Genomic DNA, 11,407 nt, shown 5'->3' on the forward strand with positions numbered 1-11,407 from the left:
GGGAATAATAGAAGTCACTTATTCTAGGATAAAATATCACGTATGGCCACACCTGATGGCTAAATTGATTAAACCCCAATTTCAAGTTGAGATAGAAAAAAATAGGATGTTCAAGAATTCCTCAAAGCTAGATTTGAGTGGTTGGAATTTGTTTTCTGATAAGTAGACTGGTTGGAATATAATGGGTACTATCTCAACTTTATTGGCTTGTAAGTGAGATGCTCGTAGTTTTGCTACTTCTATGGATACAAGTGGAACATAATTGATTTGTTTCTAAGAATTTTGGGCATTAGGTACTAAATTCTTTTTTTGACTCTAGGACCACATAATAACAATTAATTTGGTAAATGTGGATAGTTGACTGAATTTAAAATATTGGACTAGGGATTTTTTTTTAACTGATTAAAAAAACTTCGTTTGTCAACCTTTATTACGGTGACACTTTGGTTTGATGATACGAACATGATGGGTATTTAATTGTATTTAGGCTACTTGTGCAGATTGTTCTCATTTGAAAAAGCATGTTATCTTATGTCATACATTTCAACCTGTAATTTTAAAGAGTGATTAGGCAAATTCCAATTAGCTAACACCTTCAAAGGCCCAAGGAAAAAGGTCCAGAATGAAAAGATGAAGAATTGCCTAAAAGGGTGACTTTTAATTCTCCATGTGGTTGTATGGTTTACATTACAATTAGTTCAATATGTTTATCTTTATGCAGTGAAATAGCATGGACCCCTTACATGGAAAACAATTTTTAATACATTTGAGTGGGGTGAAGGATGGCTTCCCATGTTTTTCTAGCATGATGGACAGCTTGGATATCGGGAGTTAGCTTTTGCATTGCCATTATCTAGACTATATACAACTTGGTTTCTTATTTAATAAAAAAGTGTATGGGAGTTCCTCAGTCGATATAGTTTTGGCCTTGAGTTTCTAGGCCATATAACGAATTATGCATCGATAAGTAGTTGCTCGCGTAACTCCTTATCTTCCGTTGCTAAAAATAACTATCATTTTTAGGATGGACCTTTTAACTTTTCCATTCACAACTATCAATATTGGTAGGATGTTTGGGTTGAAACACTGTCCTTCTAGATTAGGTTGCCATGTAGGCTATTTTACTTGAAATCTGATTGTTTTACTTGAAATCTGAATGTAGGTTGAGGGATTTGTCCATGGCTATAGCCATTGGCCTGGTTGGATTTCTATAGTAAAAAAATGTTTGAAAAAAAATGTTGATTGAACTAGTGGGCACGCCCAATGATAAAAGTTTGGCGGCATAGCAACATTATCATATTTTTAAATTATTTTACTACTATCTACAAGCTATTCATTACTATTTACAAATGTTTTGAGAAATTTTTAGTATTCAAACAAGGCCTATGTGTGATTTTGTAACTTAAAGTGGGTGATTATGGATGATGTATTAGAAATTTTGAAAAAAATATTCCTATAAAGATTTAACAGATGCATGTTGACAATTTGATCCATCTAATGAGGTTCAAATAATATTATTGGATATGACCCATCTAGCTACTTAGATTCCGTATGATGAAAGAGTATGGTGCGAATCTTGACAAGGACGTCTATACTGAAAGAGACATTTTTAACAATGTGAGAGAATTTTCAATCCATTCTAAGGTAATTGTTTTGAGTAGCCTTGAAATATTCGGTGTTTATTACCGCCAACGTGCTCTTTCTTTCCCTATACACTTGATATGTTCGACTACCTCTTCATTTCATTTGGCTGTGAAATTTTCTATACACTGGTGGATTTTTTGCTGTTGTTACTTTTTTGTTAAATTGCTGCTGTTACCGTAGGCTGTTAAATTGCTGCTGTTATACGTTGTTAAATTGCTGATGTTACTTTACTTTTTTTTAAATTGCTGTTGTTACCTCTTCATTTCATTTCGCCATTAAATTGTGACATTTTATTCAATTTTCATTCTTTCTTAGTTGAAGAGGTACTACATGTGTTGTTTGATCATAATGTCCTTTTTCATGTGTGAGTTGGGGAGTTCAAGTAATTTATGTATTTTGTTTTTGTGCTTTTTTTTATTTAGTTTTGTGAAAAACCTTTTATGGCGAGTAAAAATTGGCTGAAAATATTTTTTATTCAATAAACTTATTTGTGGCGATCACATATTGCCGTAAAACTCTATTCCGGCAAAAATTACCCCGTTGGGAATACATTATGGCAACAATAAATAATTATTAACTAAAAAAAACTAGTCAAATGTGGCGATTTCAAGTGACTAGCTAACTACCAAATAATACTAGAAAATATCGTGCTGATTATAGGATTCTGATTTGATCACTTGAAATGCCTTTGTAATTCTGATATGAAACTCATCTTTAATTGAGTTGTAAAAGTTTAGATTAGATTTTTTGGGCTAGCTAGAAAGAGTTCTTTGTATATGTTAGTCAAAAAAATGAAAATGATACCGAACTTATATTTTGTTTTTGAATGTGATGATCGCACCAGTTAAATATTCGAATGAAATGAAAAATAAGATAATTTGATAGTTATAATGAGAAATTTAAGAAAAAAAAAAAACAACTTAGATTGTTCGTTGACCCCTTTTCTCTCTTTCCATATATTTGAAAAGAGTAACGATAGTAAAAACAAGCTTCATTAAAATTTTATAATAAATTTTTAAAATTTTTAAAAAATAGTTGTCTTACATCACTTTTCATCTGAATGAAAAAAAGATGAACTGGCTTGTTGCTCGCATTTACAAGTGGCCTCTTTTATCTTGAATGTGACTACTTTTAGTGACTTTTTATGCAGGTTTTTTCCTGCTCTTAACTTCTAATTATATGTCTCCCTAATTAATTATGAGGATTAATTATGAGCCTGTATGATCAATGCATAGTTGTTAGATATATGTGATATTTCCTTCTTCTTTTGTGTATATAAACTATACTTTGTGAATGTAGGTTGAGGGATTGCTTATGCTAATACACTTTTGGTAACACTCAATAGTTATTGAATAATAGTGTGATGGGCAAAAAGAAAGATGGACCACCCAGGCCTTCTACATCGATTGGACTCACCCAGGTATGATACACATTGGTTATTTGAAAATATCGTAGCTTCAGATATTGTAGGAGAATAGTTAATCCATGATTTATTTGTATATTATAGGGATATTATGGAACTGTAAATCCATATAACCTGCCATATATGATGCCTCCAAATACATATCCACATCCATATCCATATGCTTGGGGTAGCCAGGTAAAGTTATTTTAGTATATTAATTTTTTTTTTTTGTGCGTTGGTTTCAGTCATTCTAACAAAGTGGATTTTTTGCAGCAACTGCCACGGCCACCCTTTGGACCAAACATGCCATCCCCTCTGGAGAGTAATCCGAGGGAGTTGAATAGAGGTGAAGATAGAACTCAGGCAGTTCATTTGAGTCTCTTTTTATGATTTTTTCTTCTACCTCCGTATTTTCCTGAATAACATGCATAGTTAAAAATGCAGCATTCGGCGATGCCACCATGTGTGCCAACTATGCCCTACCCATATTGCGCAAGTGAGTCATCAACTATGCCATCCAATGCTGCAGGTGAAAAGTTTTTAGGAGGTACACTTTTAACCATATGGGTTAACATCCATTGTATATATATATATATATATATATATATATATATTAAAAATAACAATGTTCCTAACCATGCAATCCCTCTTGTCAGAAACATATTCATATCCACATCCATACCCATATGCTTGGAGTAGCCAGGTAAAGTTATTTTAGTATATTGATTTTTTTTAGTGCGTGGGTTTGAGTCATTCTAAGAAAATGGATTTTTTGCAGCATCTGCCACAGCCACCCTTTGGACCAAACATGCCATCCCCTTTGTTGACTAATCCGGATGAGTTGAGACGAGGTGAAAATACAATTCAGGTAGTTCATTTGAGTCTCTTTTTATGATTTTTTTTTCTACCTCCGTATTTTCCTTACTGAATAACGTGCATTCTGAAAATTTCAAGCATTCGGCGATGCCACCATGTGTGCCAAATATCCCATACCCACATTGCGCAAGTGAGTCATCAACTATGCCATCCAATGCTGTAGGTGAAAAGAATTTAGGAGGTACACTTTTTTAACCATATGAGTTAACATTCACAATATATATAATCATAGGATAATGTTCCTAACCATGCAATCTTCCTTGTCAGAAACTTCATCCGACATAAATATAGAGCCAGATGCAGAGGGGATGAATGAAGTATCAGATGATGATAACAAAGTCGAGCCTCCAAAATCTGGTATGCAATTTTCTACTGATAAAAAGGTTTTAGACTATTACAAACGATACGCCAAACAAGAGGGTTTTGGTGTTATCATAAAAAGGACGAAGAGAGATCTGGATGGAGATGCAAAGTATGTGACCATTGGTTGTGCACGTGGCGGCAGGTACTATCCTAGCCACATTAATTTATCAAAGCCATGGCCAACGACAAAAACTGATTGTAAGGCAAAGATAAATGCTAGCTTTGTGAATGGGGTATGGGTGTTGACCAGTGTTGATCTTGTTCATAATCACAGTACAATTAGCCCACAGAAATCTAGATTTTTTAGATCTCACAAATGTTTAGATGAATATAGTCAGAGAATGCTCGATTTGAATGATAGAGCGGGTATTCGGATGAATAAAAATTTTCAAGCACTTGTGACTGATGCGAGGGGTTTGAGAATTTAGCTTTTCAAGAAAAAGATTGTAGAAATTTTATTGACAAAGCTAGATATTTAAGAATGGGTAAAGGAGGCGGTGAAGCACTAAACGACTACTTTAAGAGAATGAGGAAAATTAATGATGACTTTGTTTCCGTCATGGATGTGGATGATGAATCTAGAATTAGGAATGTGTTTTGGGCTGATGCACGAAGTCGGGCGGCATATGAGTACTTTGGAGACTTTATCACGTTCGATACAACGTACCTAACAAATAGCTACGGGATGCCTTTTGCTCCTTTTGTTGGAGTAAACCATCATGGACAGTCCATACTCTTAGGGGCAGGCTTGATTTCAAGCGAGGACACAAGCACCTTCGTGTGGTTGTTTGAAGCATGGTTAGAATGCATGAATGGCAGGGCACCCGCAGCCATCATAACAGACCAAGACAGGGCAATGAAGAATGCGATTCAAATTGTATTCCCGAATGCAAGACATAGATATTGTCTCTGGCATATAATGCGGAAACTGCCTGAGAAATTGGGATCCCACTCGGCATATAACGCAGGGTTGAAGACTGCAATTCAGAGTGCAGTCTATGATACACAAAATTGCGAACAATTTGAGGAGAAGTGGGTGCAGTTAATTCATAAGTATGACCTTATTGATAATGCATGGTTGCAGGGGTTGTACACCGAGAGGTCATTTTGGGTACCAGTTTACTTGAAAGGTGTATTCTGGGCTGGTATGAGCACTACCCAACGGTCTGAAAGCATGAACGCCTTCTTTGACGGATATGTGCATTCCGGTACGACATTGAAAGAATTTGTCGATCAATTCGACAATACTTTGAGGAAGAAGGTGGAGGCAGAGACGACATCTGATTTTCAGTCGTGTAACCAAACCATCCCATATGTATCCCTATTCAAAATTGAGAGCCAGTTTCAATCAATGTACACAAATGCAAAATTTAAAGAAGTCCAAGCGGAGGTTTGGGGGATGCTTTTATGTAACCCTTCACTTGTGGGCACTGAAGGGTGCATTTCCACCTTTGATGTTTTCGAAGAAATCTCTACACCTGATGGACAGTCCAAAATTGTGAAGTACATAGTTTACTTTAATAAAGACGAATGCGAAGTTAAGTGCACGTGTGCCCAGTTTGAGATGAGGGGGATTCTCTATAGGCATGGATTGAAAGTATGTCAAATGAAGTACATTCATGTGTTGCCAGATAAATATGTGTTGGATAAATGGTGGAAAGACATAAAGAGAAGATACACACTTGTTAAGAGTAGCTATGATGATTTACGGGTCAATGCGGATGCACGACGGTATGAGCTTGTCATTAAAAGATGTCTAAGATTTGCGACGCGTGTATCTCGAAATGATGAGCATGTGAATGCATTCTTTCATATGTTGGATGAGTTTGAGCATAAGTGTGTAGGATTAGAGCCTGAGTTCGGTTCAACAAAGTTAAAAGAGAACGTGATTGCCGATAAGGATAAGAAAATATTAAGCCCGAACGTTGTTCGGAGGAAAGGGAGACCGCCAACGAGAAGAAAGGTCCCAGTGGTTGAGAAGGCTACAAGGAAGAGAAAGAAGACATAGGTATTACATTTTGCATCGTCAGTTGTGTAGATATTGGTGGAAGACTTACATATATTGGAACTAATAGATGTAAATTTTTATTTTCCAATTTAGACTTACAAGAATCTATTTGAAGAAGATTCATATAATGTTGACCTGCCGGTGTCAGAAGTTGGTGCTACTGTTGACGAGGTTGTTTATAGTTTCAAGGATGTCCCAGAGCATTACTTTTATAATTACTGAATCGTTAGCAACCAAAGAAGAAAGAAGAAGAAATGGGTGGATTTTATTATAAGTATTAGTGTTGGAATATTATTATTTGTTTTTTTTTTACAATTCACTTCGTTTACTTTATTATTAACTTATTAGTGTTGGCCTGATTTCTTTATCTGGAGCTATATTCACCAAACCGTAGCTTGAACTTGAAGGCAGGTTTGTCAATGCCAGCAAAGGCATAATGTGCTTCAGTTTAAATTACATCTAAGACTTTTGTAAGGAAAAAAACAGTTATGGTATATTTTGTCTTTGATAAACACAGTTTACCTACTCACACCTTATTCTCTGAAATTTGAGAGCCCATCATGCATATAATAGGTTTTCATGATTTCTACTTACCCTAAAAAAATGCTCATGATTCTATTATGGGTAATTCTATCATTGAACAAAGAATTATGCTCTGTACCAACTACACATGTAAAAAATGGCTATGCCAACTACATATGCAAAACAAAGTGAACTTCATATACATATAAGCTGTCATAATTATATTCATAGATAATATATCATACATGTTAGGATTCCATTAGTCTATTTTTATTTAAAACTAACATGATACATCTACATTCAGAACCAACCAAAAACAATTACAAGTGATACAATCCAATATAGACACAACAAAATACGTACAACCCTATTCTCTACTATCCTTTTATGAAGGTCGTCATCTTGCTTCTACAGCGTTTTCTCTCTCTCTAATAGTTTGTCCTCTTTTTTTTGAGCTTCATACTCACGCAACAGCAAAGCATTCTCCCTCTTCCGAATTTCATTCTCTCTTGTCAGGTTTTTCTCAGATAATACTGATTGAAGTATATCTGCCCAAATTAAGAATTGACATCTTGTTTCTCCCTGTGTATAATTCAAGAATTTCAAATTTCATGTAAATAATTATTTTGGTACATGCATTCAACTGCAATACAAAAAATAGGCAAATTATTTACCGTTCCATAAGTCGGACAAGCATAAAATTTCCTTCTAGGATTTTTGTGGGTGTGGGAGATCTTTAATGGCGCTTTCAAACCACACCAACAACTCGGTGATTCCATTTCAATATCATTAACTACACATGATGATGATTGACTCGATGCCATAGTCGATCTACGTGATGAAAGAGAGATGACTACTTTTAAGTGCAACATTGAGTTATTACCCACACGCTTCATTATCAGAATTATTACAAGGTAGGAGCAGAATATTCCACATCATATAAACCACAGTCATATATTATGATAACAATTTGCAGACATTATAGGGGAATGCTAATAACAAATCTGGGTGCTTCTAATGTTTAACATTATTATTTTTTTCAAGCCAATTATAAATCTATCTAAAAGCAGTTAAGATGCATGTTAATATGCTAACAAGATGAATAGCATTAAAATGCTAACAACAAATCTGTGTGCATCTATTGTTTGACATTAATTGATTTTTTTCCCAACCAAGTATAAATCTATCTAAAAGCAGTTAAGATGCATGGCTCTTGTTTATTAAAAAGACAAAGCCAGAAATTGAAGAGGTATTCAAAGTTAGAATTTATTAGGTTATTGAGAGTCATGACTCTTGTTTCTGATCTTTGCCATTAAACATTTTTTAGTTAATATATCCCCAGCCTTGCGAAGTAGACATTTTTACACTTTCATGAAAAGAGCTCCAAATTTGTTTTGTTTCTCATTGTTTATATTGATATGCAATCTTGGTAAATGCAGGCTCATTGTCATTTTACAATATAAAACGTATGTGTGTGTATGACATAAATAAAGTAAATATATTAAACTCTATTGACACAGTGCCAAATCTAAATGGTTGGTTCAAAATACGTTCTTTTGTTCCTATAATGTCATTCATAAATTGTTCATCATTTATAATTTTTTTTCATAGAATTCTGGTCATTGTTTATCTTTGTCTTCATTATTTTTTTTTTAAAAAACAAAATTTTAAAAAAAAAGGTTCTGATTTTTGTTTGGTAGCTACAATTGAAGTGGAACCCAAGAGTCCTTTGGGAGGTGGAAATCAAAAGGTCCTCTGGGAGTTAAAAATCACAAGTTCTTTTATGCAACAAATGATCATTTAAATTGTAGGGGGAGTGTAAGAGATGGGTAAGTGAATGAACACAATGGGTGAAGTGAAAATATTGGCATTGTCGTTAAGCGAATAGTAAAATTAAGTAACCGATATAAAATGGGTGAAAAAACTAAGGTAATTAGGAAAATGATGAACTGGCTCAACTAGAGTATAAAAAATGCTTCAAAAACTATATAGGTCATAAACTGAAACAGTAAATAAAACCCGGAAATGATTTTTTTATCAAATTACCATTCATTAGTTCTATAGGGACGAGAATAATTTTTGTGGATACTTGGAGAGCATCTTTATCTGTGGTATCTTTCACATGTTTCCTTTAACAATTCCTTCGTTATTTATTTTGGAGTTGATTGAATATTGAATAGATTGAAAATATATGGGCTGTCTACCATAGAGAATTATTTGATTCTTTCATTTCAAAGAATTTATACGATACACAACCAAACAATCATTGCGAGGATTTAATGATTCCTAAGAGCAGATTCTTAACTATTTTCGGTCATTTTTTTTTATTTGGTAATAGTAATAAAGATAATAACAAATAGAATAGAAATAAATTAATGGCTTGAATCATGTATCAACGGCTAATATCTGTTAGAGGTAGAAAAGAAGGTTCCATCAGAACAATTATTTATTTCTATTTCAGGGTACCTTGTCTCTTTTTTTTTTTTTTTAAAAAAAGAGAGGAAGTGTGGGGAGAGAAATGACAAGAAGATATTGGAAAATCAATTTGGAAGAGATGATGGAAGCAGGAGTTCATACACTGGTCATGGTATGTTACACAACATAAACAGATAACCTTTGACATTGTTTTGTACCTATACACCACTTAAGTCTAGCTAAATTAGATAAATGGGAAATTCTAAGAAAATACAACTGAGGTTAAGCGTCCTCGACTAATAAGCACACAAAGTAGAGTCCAAAAACGTGAGGATAACATATTGGAAACATGGTGCACCAAAGGGAATAACAAGAAAATATTATTATTGGAACCAATTTGGTTTCTAGTTTGACAAGAAGGATTAAATATATCCAAATAGACCATGAAAATATATTGATTAAGTGTCACTAACTCTGAAAGTTAAGTGGATAAGAATAGTTAATTCTAACACTCCCCTTCACATATGGGCAAAAAATCTCCCCTCAATCTAACATTTCGAAGTTCTTAACCATAACAGAAGCTATTGAACAAAGATAAGGCTCATCAACGATCACATGCTTCATGTGGTCGCAAATTACTATATTTATAAATGCTTAGGTTTATATGAAATAGTCAATTTCTTATTCTAATAAAGCTTCTAATTTAAAAATCCTAGCAATGACCAACTCACATCTATTTTAGGTCACATATTCAAGTTCCTCATCTACTTTGAAGTTTCAAATGCCAACACAATTGAGATTAAGTACCCCCATACAAATTGGGTATTCTAACACTCCCCTTGATCTACTATGTTGTTCATGCATCAAGAAGAATCAAAAGAACAAAGAAAAACCTATATGGAATTATACAAATGAAAAAAAGGGCACTGTAACATTGCTCCTGGACAAGCATGTATTGAAGAGATGTTGACAAGGCATATAAATCCAAACAGCTGTTATAAATGTGAAGAAGTGTCTAAGATGCCAATTTATTAGGCATAATCATTTCAAAAATCTGAGCACATCATTATTAGTGCTCCATCTAAGGAGAATATCAATTCTCTGTGACAGCTATGATTTATGTTGTTTTAAAATCTAAGATGCCAAGTTATCCAAGCCACTATCGAGCACATTAGCTTCTCTGGCATAAAATATTTTGGCAAATTGCTAACTGTTTACTTGGCAATTATTTTACATTCAACATTTAACATAGTTCATAACATAGATCTTTTACAAAAACAAAATGTAATTTACAATGGATCTAACCTAATTTCTAAAGGGTTTTTTATTTGGAGTCCAAAAAAGTTTTCAGTCAGCTTTTGCTTTTGTGCATTGTACCATAGAAATGATACATGGCCATTAACATTTGAATTCAGACGAAGAGCATAAAAAAAATCCAGAATTTAATGTGTAAACATGTGCGACTGAAAAGTGAGTCCCATTAAAGTGTGTCTCCATAAAAAATGCAGCAACTCTGAGTGAACAAAGGTAGACATTTCAAACGGATTGCAAAAAAAAATTACCTTTCACGGAGATTTCTTCAAACTTAAGGGGCTGAGGGAGATGGGTCTTCAGCTGAATCGGTCCGCGTGTACCTAACAAAAAATGCAGAAACTCTGAGAAATAAACGCAGCATTGACACAAAGGTAGACATTTAAAATGAATTGGAAAAAAAAAATACCTTCGACGAAGATTTCTTCTACTGAAGGGGGTGAGGGAGATGGGTCTTCAGCGGCTTGGGGCTGAAGGGGGGAGAGAGAAGGGGTTAAAGAAAGAGAAGGTCTTCGAGTTATATGTTGCTGCTGAAATTTTCTAGGGTTCGGGATTTTGGGGATTTCCTAGGGTTCGGGAGATTTTGGGGTTAGGGCGTCGGGGTGAGAAAGATGGCGTGAGAGAGAAGAGTATGAGGTTTGAGATGTCTGAGGGAGAACGAGGGTGAGAGGTCTGAGGCTCGTAGACGATTCAAATCGTTGTGCCAATGTCACTCTGAGGGAGAAGAGGGAGGGAGATGCGCGAGTCACTCTGAGGGAGAAGAGGGAGAGTAAGCAGCTCGGGATTGAGCAAGAACCGTGACATTGGTGAGAACCGGGTTCGGCCACATCAAGAGTGTGCCATGCGGTTAGAGAACCGGGGAT

General features: G+C 34.7%; 1 protein-coding gene across 1 annotated transcript; it reads left to right on the forward strand.

Moving 5' to 3' along the window:
* Positions 1–4,769: 4,769 nt before the first annotated feature.
* On the forward strand, positions 4,770–6,296 carry LOC108985041 (protein FAR-RED ELONGATED HYPOCOTYL 3-like). Its single transcript, XM_035689206.1, has one exon. The coding sequence runs from the start codon at positions 4,770–4,772 to the stop codon at positions 6,294–6,296; it is 1,527 nt and encodes a 508-aa protein (XP_035545099.1).
* The last annotated feature ends 5,111 nt before the right edge of the window (positions 6,297–11,407 follow it).

This window comes from Juglans regia, chromosome 4 (genome assembly GCF_001411555.2).
Source record: "Juglans regia cultivar Chandler chromosome 4, Walnut 2.0, whole genome shotgun sequence".
Classification (NCBI taxonomy): domain Eukaryota; kingdom Viridiplantae; phylum Streptophyta; class Magnoliopsida; order Fagales; family Juglandaceae; genus Juglans; species Juglans regia.

What these genes read in the sequence shown, in the direction of transcription:
- LOC108985041 (XM_035689206.1), top strand. Translation starts at nt 4,770, where the DNA reads ATGGGTAAAGGAGGCGGTGAAGCACTAAACGACTACTTTAAGAGAATG.